The sequence below is a fragment of the Ursus arctos genome, chromosome X, assembly GCF_023065955.2.
Source record: "Ursus arctos isolate Adak ecotype North America chromosome X, UrsArc2.0, whole genome shotgun sequence".
NCBI lineage: Eukaryota > Metazoa > Chordata > Mammalia > Carnivora > Ursidae > Ursus > Ursus arctos.
The window spans coordinates 44989896-45004423 of NC_079873.1; the positions used below are offsets into that span (position 1 = coordinate 44989896).

The 14528-nt window shown below is 39.0% G+C and overlaps 1 protein-coding gene across 2 annotated transcripts in view; it reads right to left on the bottom strand.

Moving 5' to 3' along the window:
- PHF8 (PHD finger protein 8) overlaps positions 1-14528 on the bottom strand; it is a 109728-nt gene that overhangs the window by 40029 nt on the left and 55171 nt on the right. For both annotated transcript variants that reach the window (XM_026488670.4, XM_026488669.4), the window contains 2 exons: positions 13951-14084; positions 13037-13350 (listed from right to left, as the gene is read on the bottom strand). In XM_026488670.4, the coding sequence (XP_026344455.1) occupies positions 13037-13350; positions 13951-14084 (448 nt within the window). The remainder of the gene's footprint in view (positions 1-13036; positions 13351-13950; positions 14085-14528) is intronic.

Consider the following 14528-nt stretch of genomic DNA (forward strand, 5'->3'; position numbering starts at 1 on the left):
AACATTCAAAGAAGAAATAATACCTATTCTCCGAAAGCTATTTCAAAAAATAGAAACAGAAGGAAAGCTACCAAACTCATTCTATGAGGCCAATATTACCTTGATCCCCAAACCAGGCAAAGACCCCCTCAAAAAGGAGAATTACAGACCGATTTCCCTAATGAATATGGACGCCAAAATCCTCAACAAGATACTTGCTAATAGAATCCAACAGTACATTAAAAGGATTATCCATCATGATCACGTGGGATTCATACCTGGGATGCAAGTGTGGTTCAACATTCGCAAATCGATCAGCGTGATATATCATATCAACAAGAAAAGACTCAGGAACCATATGATCCTCTCAATTGATGCCGAAAAAGCATTTGACAAAATACAGCATCCTTTCCTGATTAAAAACCTTCAGAGTGTAGGAATAGAGGGTACATTTCTCAATCTCATAAAAGCCATCTATGAAAAGCCTACTGCAAATGTTATTCTCAATGGGGAAAAGCTGGAAGCCTTTCTCTTAAGATCAGGAACATGACAAGGATGCCCACTCTCGCCACTATTATTCAATGTAGTACTAGAAGTCCTTGCAACAGCAATCAGACGACAAAAAGGGATCAAAGGTACTCAAATCGGCAAAGAAGTCAAAATGTCTCTCTTCGCAGATGACATGATACTCTATATGGAAAACCCAAAAGAATCCACTCCCGAACTATTAGAAGTTATAGAGCAATTCAGTAACGTGGCGGGATACAAAAATCAATGCTCAGAAATCAGTTGCATTTCTATACACGAATAACGAGACCGAAGAAAGAGAAATTAGGGAATCCATCCCATTTACAATAGCACCAAAAACCATAGGTTACCTTGGAATTAACTTAACCAGAGACGTAAAGGACCTATATTCTAGAAACCATAAATCACTCTTGAAAGACACTGAGGAAGACATAAAAAGATGGAAAAATATTCCATGCTCATGGATCGGAAGAATTAACATAGTTAAAATGTCCATGCTACCCAGAGCAACTACACTTTCAATGCTATCCCGATCAAAATACCGAGGACATTTTTCAAAGAACTGGAACAAACAGTCCTTAAATTTGTATGGAAACAGAAAAGGCCCCGAATCTCCAAGGAACTGTTGAAAAGGAAAAACAAAGCTGGGGGCATCACAATGCTGGATTTCGAGCTGTACTACAAAGCTGTGATCACAAAGACAGCATGGTACTGGCACAAAAACAGAAACATAGACCAACGGAACAGAATAGAGAACCCAGAAATGGACCCTCAGCTCTTTGGGCAACTAATATTTGATAAAGCAGGAAAAAACATCCGGTGGGAAAAAGACAGTCTCTTCAATAAATGGTGCTGGGAAAATTGGACAGCTACATGCAAAAGAATGAAACTTGACCACTATCTCACACCATACACAAAAATAAACTCCAAATGGATGAAAGACCTCGATGTGAGACAGGAATCCATCAAAATTCTAGAGGAGAACATAGGCAACAACCTCTACGACATTGGCCAAAGCAACCTTTTTCATGACACATCCCCAAAGGCAAGAGAAACAAAAGATAAAATGTACTTATGGGACTTCATCAAGATTAAAAGCTTCTGCACAGCCAAGGAAACAGTCAGAAAAACTAAGAGGCAGCCCACGGAATGGGAGAAGATATTTGCAAATGACACTACAGATAAAGGACTGGTATCCAAGATCTACAAAGAACTTCTCAAACTCAATACACGAGAAACAAATAAATCAAAAAATGAGCAGAAGATAAGAACAGACACTTTTCCAATGAAGACATACAAATGGCTAACAAACACATGAAAAAATGTTCAAAATCATTAGCCATCAGGGAAATTCAAATCAAAACCACACTGAGATACCACCTTAGGCCAGTTAGAATGGCAAAAATAGACAAGGCAAGAAACAACAATTGTTGGAGAGGATGTGGAGAAAGGGGATCCCTCCTACATTGTTGGTGGGAATGCAAGTTGTTACAGCCACTCTGGAAAACAGTGTGGAGGTCCCTTAAAAAGTTAAAAATTGAGCTACCCTATGACCCAGCCATTGCACTACTGGGTGTTTACCCCAAAGATACAGACGTAGTGAAGAGAAGGGCCATATGCACCCCAATGTTCATAGCAGCAATGTCCACAGTAGCTAAATCGTGGAAGGAGCCGAGATGCTCTTCAACAGATGACTGGATTAAGAAGTTGTGGTCCATATATACAATGGAATATTACTCAGCTATCAGAAAGAACGAGTTCTCAACATTTGCTGCAACATGGACGGCACTGGAGGAGATAATGCTAAGTGAAATAAGTCAAGCAGAGAAAGACAACTATCATATGATTTCTCTCATCTATGGAACATAAGAACTAGGATGATCAGTAGGGGAAGAAAGGGATAAAGAAAGGGGGGGTAATCAGAAGGGGGAATGAAACATGAGAGACTATGGACTATGAGAAACAAACTGAGGACCTCAGAAGGGAGGGGGGTGGGGGAACGGGATAGACCGGTGATGGGTAGTAAGGAGGGCACGTATTGCATGGTGCACTGGGTGTTATACGCAACTAATGTATCATCGAGCTTTACATCGGAAACCAGGGATGTACTGTATGGTGACTAACATAATATAATAAAAAATCATTAAAAAAAAAAAAAAAGCTTGTGGCAACCCCAGACAGGCCCTTTAACAGCATAGGGACCAAACCCTGCCCTGTGTGCCCAAAGTAGGCAGAGAGGGCCATTGCAACCAATTGGACTGAAGGCAAACACAGATGAGCTACAATAGTAGGGCACATGCACTCACATAGGAGACACCCCTAAATTTCCTGGTTCTGGTGAACAGGAAGCATTGTGCTACATGGTACTACAAGACCTCTTCTTCATAAGGCCACTACTTTCAAGATCAGGTAATGTAGCCTAATTTCCTAATACACAGAAACAAAGACAGTCAGACAAAATGAGAAGACAGAGGAATATGTATCAAATGAAAGAACAGGACAAAACCACAGAAAAAGAGCTAAATGAAATGAAGATAAGTAATATGCCTGATAGAAAATTCTAAGTAATGGTCACAAAAATACTCACTGGACTTGAGAAAAGAGTGGAGGATCTCAGTGAGACCTTTAACAAACAGAAAATATAAAAAAGAACCAGTGAGACATGAAGAACTCAATAACTGAAATAAAAATATACTAGAAGGACTCAATTATAGATTAGAGGAGGCAGGAGAATGGATCAGCAATCTGGAAGACAAGGTAATGGAAAGCAACCAAGCTGAACAGCAAAAGAAAAAAACGAGAATAGATTAAGGAACTCCGTGACATCAATCAAGTGTGAGAACATTCACATTATAGGGATTGCAGAAGAAGAAGAAAAGAGAGAGACGAGGGGGCAGAAAATTTATTTGAAGAAATAATAGCTGAAAACTTCCCTAATCTGGGGTAGGAAACAGATACCCTGATCCTGGAGGCACAGAGAGCACCCAACAAAATTAACCCAAGGAGGTCCATTCCAAGACACATAGTAATTACAATGGCAAAAAGTGGTGATAAAGAGAATTTTAAAAGCAGTAAGAGAAAACAGAACAGTTACATACAAGAGAAACCCCATAAGGCTATCAGCTGATTTTTCAGTGGAAACTTGTCAGGCCAGATGAAAGTGGCGTGATACATTCAAAGTGCCAAAAGGAAAAAACTTGCAACCAAGAATACTCTACACGCCAAGGATATCATTCACAATAGAAAGACAGATAAAGAGTTTCCCAGGGGCGCCTGGGTGGCTCAGTCATTAAGTGTCTGCCTTCAGCTCAGGGTATGATCCCGGGGTTCTGGGATCGAGCCCCGCATCAGGCTCCCTGCTCCGCTGGGAGCCTGCTTCTTCCTCTCCCACTCCCTCTGTTTGTGTTCCCTCTCTTGCTGGCTGTCTCTCTCTCTCTCTGTCAAATAAATAAATAAAAATCTAAAAAAAAAAAAGAGTTTCCCAGCCAAGGGTGCCTGAGTGGCTTAGTTGGTTAAACATCTTGACTCTTGATTTCAGCTCAGATCATGATCTGAGGGTTGTGAGATTAAGCCCCACACCAGGCTCCACACTGCACATGGAGCCTGCTTGAGAGTCTCTTCTTTCTCTCCCTCTGTTCCTCTCTCTACTCCCTCTCTTTAAAAAAAAGTTTCCCAGCCAAACAAAGGTTAAAGGAGTTCACCACCAATAAACCAGCCCTGCAAGAAATGTTAAAGGGAAATCTTTGAGTGGAAAGAGAAGGCCATAATCATGAGTAAGCAAATAATGGGGAAAATTTTCACAGGTAAAATGTAAACACATAATAAAAGTAGTACATGAATCTCTTATCAAACCAGTAGGGAGGTTAAAGCACAAAAACAGTAAAATCAATTATACCTATAAAAACTCAAAAACTCAAACAAAATCAGAATGAAGGAGGAGAAATAACAACCACACCATAGAAATACAAAGGATTATAAGAACACTATGAAAAATTATATGTCAACAAATTGGACAGCCCAGGAAAAAATGGATAAATTCCTAGAAAAATATAACCTTTTTCAGGAAGAAATAGAAAATCTGAACTGACTGATTACCAGCAATGAAATTGAATCAATAATCCAAAAACTCCCAACAAACAAGTCTAGGAACAGATGGCTTCACAAGTGAATTCTACCAAACATTTAAAGAAGTGTTAATACCTACCTATTCTTCTTGAATTATTTCAAAAAAATTGAAGAGGAAGGAAAGCTTCCAAATTCATTCTGCAAAGCCACCATAACCCAATACCAAAACCAGATAAACACACTAAAAAAGGAAAACTACAGGCCAGTATCTCTGATAAACACAGATGCAAAAATCCTCAACAAAAGAGTAGCAACCTGAATCCAACAATATATTAAAAAAATCATTTACCACGCTCAAGTGGAATTTATTCCCAGGATGCAAGGGTGGTTCAATATTCACAAATCCATCAACATGATACATCGTATCAATAAGATAAAACCATATGATCATTTTAATAGATGTAGAAAAAGCATTTGACAAAGTACAACAGCCATTCATGATATAAATCCTCAACAAAGTAGGTTTAGAAGGAACATACCTCAACATAATAAAGGCCATCTATGAAAAACCCACAGCAAGCATCATACTCAGGAGAAACTGAGAGCTTTTCCCCTAAGATCAGGAACAAGATAAGGATGTCCACTTTTACCACTTTTATTCAACATAGTACTATAAGTCCTAGCCGTTACAGTCACACAAGAAAAAGAAAGAAAGAGTATCCAGATTGGTAAGGAAAAAATAAAAGTTTCATTATTTGCAGATGACATAATACTATAATAGAAAACCCTAAAGACACCACCAAAAATCTATGAGAACTGATAGATGAATTCAGTAAAGTTGCAGGAAACAAAATTAAACACACAGAAACCTGTTGCATTTCTATATACTAAAAATTAAGTAGCAAAAAGAGAAATTAAGAAAACAAATCCAGTTACAATTGTACCAAAAATAATAAAATACCTAGGCATGAACTAAATTAATAAAGTGAAAGACCTGTATTTTTAAACTATAAAACAATGATGAAAGAAATTGAAGATGACACAAACGGAAAGATATTTCATGCCCATGGATTGGGAGAACAAATATTGTTAAAATGTCCATACTACCCAAAGCAATCTACAGATCTAATGTAATCCCTTTCAAAATACCAAAAACATTTTCTCACAGAACTAGAACAAATAATACTAAAATCTGCATGGAGCCAAAAAAGACCCTGAATAGCCAAAGCAACCTTAAGAAAGAAGAACAAAGCAGCAAAACTGGAAGTATCACAATCCCAAATTTCAAAATATATTACAAAGTTGCAGTAATCAAAACGGTATGGTATGGGCACAAAAACAGACACACCGATCAATCAAAGAGAATAGAGAACCCAGAAATAAGCCCACACTCATAGAGTCAATTAATCCACAACAAAGGAGGCAAGAATATACAACGGGGAAAAGACAGTCTCTTCAACAAATGGTAATGGGAAAACAGGACAGCTACATGCCAAAGAATGAAACTGGACCATTTTCACTGGACCATACACAAAAATATACTCAAAATGGATTAAGGACCTAAATGTGAAACCTGAAACCATAAAACTCCTAGAAGTAAACACAGGCAGTAATCTCCTTGACATTGGATGTAGAAATATTTTTCTAGATGTCTCTTCAGGCAAGGGGAACTAAAGTAAAATTAAACTATTTGGACTACACCAAAATACAAAGCTTTTGCAGAGCAGAGGAAACCATCAACAAAACAAAAAGGCAACCTACAGAATGGGAGAAGATATTTGCAAATGATATATTCAATAAGGGGCTAATATCCAAAAAACATAAAAAAATTTCTACAACTCAACACCAAAAAACCCCAAAATAATCTGATTTAAAAATGGGCAGAGGACCTGAAAGGACATTTTTCCAAAAAAGACATACAAATGGCCAACAGACACATGAAAGATGTTCAATATCACTAATCATCATGGAAATGCAGATCAAAACTATACTGAGATATATCTTACATCTGTCAGGATGGCTAAAATCAAAGACAAGAAATAACAACTGTTGGCAAGGATGCAGAGAAAAGGGAACTCTTGTGTACTGTTGGTGGGAATGCAAAATGGTGTGGCCACTGTGGAAAACAGTATGGAGGTTCTCACAATTAAAAAGAATTACCACATGATCCAGTAATTCCACTACTGGGTATTTACCCAAAGAAAATGAAACACTAATTTGAAAAGATATATGCACTCCAATGTTTATTGCAGCGTTATTTATAATAGCCATGATAAGGATGCAACTCAGCCGGAGGTAAGTCCATCCACAGATGAATGAATAAAGAAGATACAAGACTGAGATATTATCTATCTATCTATCTATACACACACACACACACACACACACACACACACACACACACACACTGGACTATTACTCAGCCACAGAAAAGAATAAGATCCTGCCATTTGCAACAATGTAGAGGGACCTACAGAGTAGAACGCTAAGTGAAATAAGTCAGTAAGGGAAAGATAAATACCATATGATTTCACTCATTTAAGAAACAAAACAAAGGGACAAGCAAACAAAAAACCAGAATCTTAAATACAGAGAACAAACTGCTGGTTGCCAGGGGAGGTGGTTAGGGGGAATGGGTGAAATAGATAAAGGGGATTAAGAGTACACCTACTTTTTTAAAAAGATTTTATTTCTTTATTTGATGGGGTGGGGGACACAAGCAGGGGAGTGGGAGAGGGAGAAGCAGGCTCTCCACTGAGCAGGGAGCCCAACACGGGGCTCGATCCCAGGACCCTGGGACCATGATCTGAGCCAAAGGCAGACACTTAACTGAGACACCCAGGCACTCAAAAGTACACTTATCCTGATGAGCACTGAGTAATGTACAGAACTGCTGAATCATTATATTGTATACCTGAAACTAATATAATACTCTATGTTAATTATACCTCAATAAAAAATATATGCAAAGTCATTCAAAGTGTCTTTTAAAGACATCTCAAAAAAGAAGATATATGCATGAATGGGCAACAGATACATCATTAGCCATTAGACAAGCCATTAAATGAGCTATTCACTATATGCTTATTAGGATGGCTAAAATAAATTCAATGACAACACCAAGTGCTGACAGGCATGTGGAACAATTGAAACTCTCACACATTACTGGTAGGAATGTAAAATGGCACAACCACTCTGAGAAACACCTTGGCCATTTCTTAAACACTGACCATACAGTCCAGGAATCCCATTCTAAGGCATTTACCTAGAGAAATGAAAAGTCATGTTTACACAAAAGCCTGCATGTGCATGTTCATAGCAGCTTAATTCATAATCACCCAAAGTTGGAAACCCAAATGTCCTTCAGTGAGTGAATGGATAAAGAAACTGTGGTATACAATGGACTACAGCAACAAAAAGGAACAATCTATTGAAACACAGCAACATGGATGAATCTTAAGGGCATTATGCTAAGTGATAGAAGCTAATCTGAAAATATTACATATGGTGCAACTCCATTTACATGACATCCTGGCAAAGGCAAAAACCATAGGCATGGAGAAGAGCTCAGTGGTTGCCAGGTGTTAGGGGTAGAGGGAGGGCATGACTACTAAGGGACAACATCAGGGAGTTTGAGGAGGTTCTGTATGCTCATTTTGGTGGTGGTTACAAGAATCTAAACATGTGTATACCAACAAAGCCAATTTTACTTTATGCTAATTTAAAAAATAAAATTTTAAAAACCCTTTATCAAAAGGGAAAACAGACTGAAAATAAAGGAAAAGAGCTTTCAACCTGAGATGTTGTACAAAGAACATTAAGAGAAAGGAGTAAAATAAAACCAGAAATTAACAATAAACAAACATGATTAGTAATCAAACTAAACAAAATTGTTGAACACCATGATCAAGTATAGCCAATCACAAGAAGGAAATGTCAACTCAAAAGCAGTAATTCTATTACTTACTGTAAACTACCATTAACAAATTAACAGAGAAAAACTATATATTTATAATCAAAAGACACCAAAAACCGTTTGCTAAAACCTAATTCCATTTCTGATTTAAAAAAAAACCAAAAACCTCTCAAACTAGAGATAGATACTCCCCTAAACTTCATGAACATAGCCTACCAGAGACCTACAGAACCCTATGTATTAAGTGGAAAAACACTGGCAGCATTACCTTTAATGGCAGAAACAAGACAAGGATGCCCCCTATCACTGTGACTGCTCAACACCAATAAAACTAGAAAAATCTAGACGTATGAATATGTGAAAGAAAAGGGATATTATGAACTAAATTGTGTCTCCCCACACCCCCCCCTCAAATTCATATGTTGAGTTCCTAACCCCCAGTACTTCAGAATATGACTGTATTTGGAGATAAGGCTTTCAAAGACATAATTAAGTTAAAATGAGGCCAACAGGGTGGGCCCTAATCCAACTTGACTATGTCCTTTTAAGAAGAGATTAGGATATACACAAGGACATCAGGGGCCAGTGTTCACAAAGGGAAGATGAAAAGAGGAAGCAGCAAGAGGATGGTCATCTGCAAGCCAAGGAGAGGCCTCAGAGGGAACCCAACACCGCTAGCACTTCGATCTTGGACTTCTGGCCTCCAGAACCGTGAGAAAATAAATTTCTGTTGTTTAAGCCATCCAGTCTGTGGTATTTTGTTATGGTAGCTCTAGCAGACTAAGATAGGGGACATAGATCACCTACCTCAAGAGCCCGACAATTAACTGAAAAATTAATAGAACTCGTAAGAGTAGAGTAAGGAAGTCTGATACAGGATCAAAATGGAAAAATCAATTATTTTCCTGCATACTTGCAACAGCGAAATGGAAAATGTAATAGATAAAAAGATGTCACTTTCAACAGGAATCAAACTAAAAAACACCTAGTAAATAAACTGAAGAAGAGATATGTAAGAAAACCCGAATAGAGAGACTGACTATGGTTGAAGACAGAAGGACAAGATGGCCTGTTCTGTGACTGCTCGTGCCCAAAAGGTAAATAGCAGAATGACATCAAAGCCATCCAGAAGTTGCTCCGGTTCAAAAGCAGTTCTCCCTGGCATGTTATTTTTAACCAATCACTAATGAATTTTCTCACAAATTACCGAGAAAGCCTTAGCAATATATGAATACCTACAGACAAAAGCCCAAAATCTTGCAATAGTGCCTCCCATTAGAGGAAGAGCAAATGGTGCCTTTGTTTTCTACAAAATTAAGCTCTGGTGGGAGAAGAGGATGGCTAAGAAAGCAGATGAGGAAACTGTGGAGACACCTGCCCTGTGTTTAAAAAGCCAGAAGGATTGCTGAAGATTAGGCCCTGGATCAGATTTTAATTTGATGATGCTGATATCTATCTTAAGCAAATGCCCTCAAAAACCTACATCTGCAAGAAGGAAGCCTCAGCTCAGGGGTTAAAGCTACAAAGAACCCACTGACTCTGATGCTAGGTGCAAATGCCAATGCCTTTGCTAACTGGGCAAGGATTATTATTAGGACTGCCATTATTTGGGTGCTTTGGCTTCAAAGCCACAGAAATTTTGAGGCATGTGCCCCTAACCCTCTTTTTCTTGTAAGCCCTATTATTTTTAATGTACAAGTTTTCAGGACATGAAGTTTTTCAAGAATACATACATCCCATCATAGCAGAAAGGCCTCTGATGAAAGATGATGGTTTCCACAAATTTATCTACCAATGCCATGCAATCCTAATAAAAAAAAAATCCCAAAAGGATTTTCCATGGAATTTGACAAACTGATTCTAAAATCCATCTGGAATAGAAAAAAACTCAATAATGGCCCAGAAATTCTGGAAAAATAAGAACAAGTAGGTTGGCATCTCCTTATTAAACTGCCTTTCTGTCGCTTACTGTCACTGGGCAGAGCAGGAAGCAGAGGGGAGTAGTTAGACCAGGGGCAGATGTTTTAGCTGTAGGTGGATGCAACTGTCTGCTGAAGGTAGGGTGAGTGGCCAGGGGAACTTGGCATGCCCCTAAGATCAATCGAAGCTCCATTCAGAGATGATGGGCTTGCTGAACATCTGTGCTCTCCTTAGGTTTAATGCAAGTTCAGATACAAGGCCTATAGTAACTAACCTATGCGATATCCCAACAGAAATGGACAAATTTTATAGAACAGAAAAATAATAATATCTAACAGACAGCACTTACCACGTGCTAGGCAATGTCTTAAGTGCTTTATGTATATTACTTCTTTTAATCTTCGCAACAACCTGTGAAGTAGGTACTATTCTAACAGAGAAGCAAAGAGTACTTGCCCAATGTCACAAAACTATTAAGGGACAGAGCTGGGAAAAGAGTAGAAAAACTAATCCACATACACATGGGAATTTAATTTATAGCAAAAGAGGAACTCAAACCACGGGGATAATGATGAACTAGTGAATAAACGTTGTCAGGGCAAATGACTACCCATATGGAAAAAATTAAGTTACATTCTTACCTCCCACAATTCACAAAACTTAATTCCAGAGAAAGAGATAAAATTTTAACGTGTCTACATGTTTTTGGTAAAAATATGTGAGTCTTCTTACAAGACAAAATACGAAAAAAACTGATAAAGGTAACTATGCAAAAACTGAAATCTACATGCTAAAAGATACCATAACTAAAATTAAAATACAAGCAACAGACTAAAAGAAAACATTCTGCAACATTTCCAGAATATATATTAGAAAAACGCTCTAAGAAATCTAGAATACATAGAGAACTACAAATCAATTTAAAAAAACCCCAACACCCTAATAGAAAAATGGGTGAAAGATTGAATGAATTATTTCACAGAAAACAAATAAAGAAGGGGCATCTGGGTGCTATAGTTGGTTAAGCAGCCAACTCTTGATTTGGGCTTGGGTTGTGATCTCAAGGCTGTGGAATTGAGCCCTGCATTGGACTCCACACTCAGTGCAGAGTCTGCTTGAGACTCTCTCCCTCTGCCTTTCCCCACCCCACGCATGCTCTCTCTCTCAAATAAGTAAATCTTTTTAAAAAAAGAAAGAAGAGCCAATAAACATATAAAACAAACTTAAACACCATTTTTTGCTATCAGATTTCCAAAAATTAAGATGACTGATAATATTCACTGCTGGTAAGGCTGATACACTGCTCATACACTGGCCCTTTCAGAGGGGAATTTGGCACTATTAACATTTATTTTGAATATACCCTTCAACCTAGCAGGTCTAGCTACCCTACAGAAATGTTAGCTGGCACATGGGCAAAAAGAGTTATTTACAAGAATTTTCATTGCAGCATTGTTAGTCAAACTATAAAATTAGAAACAACCTAAATAGAGAATGGTTAAAACTATGATGGCACATCTATGCTAAAGACTACTACACAACAGGTAGATTTCAATGTATTGATGAAGCAGATTTCTATGTACTGATGTTGAAAGATATCCAAGCAAGCTGTAGAACCATGAACACTACACACAACTGTATCTATTTGTATCTACATGTGGTTGTAAGTACAAGAAAATGAAAGGTATATATCAACTGATAACATAATTTACCTTTGGGTAACCTTTCTCAGAGAAAGAAGAGTATTAGTCAAAGAGCACTTTTGCTTTCTCTGTCTTGTTCAAATTTTAGTCAATGAGAATTAATTTAAAGGTGCTATATGCAACAAATGAATCACTGAACGTTATATCAAAAACTAATGATGTAGTATACGTTGGCTAAATGATTTTAAATACAATAATAATAATAATATTAAAACACACATTAAAGTCAGCTGCACTATACAAAAATGTGCATTATATAATGTAATATTTAACAAACCTTAGCTTTAAAAAAAGGTCATCTCTCAAATGTGAAAAGCCTGCCAAAAGTCATTATATACCTTTACAAGGAATGAACCAAACAACAGAGAAGGAAGTGGAAGTGATGGAAACAACATAGGAAAGAAGGTTTGAAAAAAGAGTTTCCAGCAAAGAAGATCAGACAATTTTAAAAATGGATGATAGCTGGGGCACCTAGGTGGCTCAGTCAGTTAAGTGCCCGACTTGATTTCAGCTCAGGTCATGATTTCAGGGTCGTGAGATCGAGCCCCGTGCTGGGCTCTACCCTCAGCACGGAGTCTGCTTGAGATTCTCTCTCCCTCTCCCCCCCCCCCCACTTTCTCTGTTTCTCTGATAAATAAATAAATCTTTAAAAAATGGATGATAGCTAATTATTTTCTGAGGGTCTTCCATGAGCAAGACAAAGTGCCAGGTGCATTTTACAAGCATCATCTCTAATTCTTGCATCAACCTGTACAGATTTCCATTTTACAGATTAAGAAAACATGACCCAGAGAAAGCAAGCAACAAGCTTAAAGCAAGGTCTTTGCTCATTATTGTCACAGGCTGTCCTGGATTGGGACTGGGTTTGAGACTGGGGCTAAGGGGAGTACTTCTGGCCTGGACCCAAGTGCTCGGCTGCCCTTACTATACTCTGCATCCTTGAAGCATGCTCCCAAGCTGTCCTGTTCATCCAGACTGGCATTCTCTTCCTCCTCCTCGCTCTCGGTTCTCCAGTATGCTGGCCGCTTGATGGCCCGCTTCCCTGGGGTGCGCTGGGAAGCAGGACTGCTAGACACTGTGCCCAGCCCACTGCTGGAGCTCCCACTGCTTCGGTCCTGGCCCCCAGTCCACCAGGCCTGCAGGCTGGAGGTAGCTGGTGAGGATGATGAAGACTGCAGGTTGGCCATGCACAGCATGCCCTGGATAGCCTCCTGAGTGCTGGGAGAGGCAGGGGCCTCGCTGCAAGGGACAGAAGAGAAATGCTTGAGGGAGTTTCTCTAGTTGTTGGAGGAAACCAGTCATCAGAATAGTCAGGGAGGAGGGATAACAGCTATGGGGGTTAGGGTGGGAGGAAGGAGGAAAGGACCATTCCAGATGAGAAACCAGAAATTAAAACAACAGACCAAAGACTGTTTTCATGTAAAGGCCAGTCCTTCTTGCCCCAAGTCTTTCCACAGACAGCAAGGAAGGTGGCAAAAAGAGGGGTTCACCTCCCTCCCTATTCACCCATGCCGAATTCTTTCATTTTTTTTTTTAAAAAGGGCCCAGAGAAGGCCCAGTTTTCCTTCCATGCCTCTTCGAGCCCCTCTTCCAACCCCCAAATAACCCAAAACTAATCCTCCTTGAAGTTTATACATCTACTCTCTGTCAGATCTTAAGTTCCTCAGGATAGATTTCATGTCTACTTTATTCTCTCAGCCCGAATGCCCTTGTTAATTCTTTGTCCCTTTAAATGTCTCAATAAATATCTGCTGATTGGCTGATCTAGCCTTTTGGGTGGGGGGTGGGAGGATGTGCTGCCTGATCGCCTGGAAAGGGGAGATCAAAGCCAGTACTCACGTGAGGGCAGCATAGTCAGGTCCCCCCACCTGCCTGCTGGCCTTAAGCAGATCAAGAATTCCACCAGCGCCACTCCCATTCCCAAGCTTGCCTTCGACCCCTTCTACCATGTCCTCATCTGTGGTATAGTCCTCCTGTTGGGGAAAGAGGATATCACCCCAGCTGCTGAGGGCTGGTCTGGTAAGGCCCCGGTACAGTGCTGACATTTTCACTCCAGATGCTAATATCTTCTGAGCATCAAGTATAGACCAAGTACTAAGCAGAATATTCACTATTTCATTTTAATCTCCACAGCATCTTTGTGCGGTAGGTATTATTATTTTTTGTGTATGTGAGGTAGGTATTTTAACTCCTGCTTTACAGGTAAGGAAACTAAGGCTCAGGAAAGTAAATAAGTCATAACCAGATATTCCAAATCAGATACTCTTTCTGCTACATCACAATGCCTTTTATTCTACCCTGTATTAAAGGATTTTTAAAATATTTTAATTAAATTCTGGTCTTCCAGTTATATGCTCAGCTGCAACTCACTTAGCACACAATCTTTCATTTAATAAATATTTTAGGAATTGAATGCA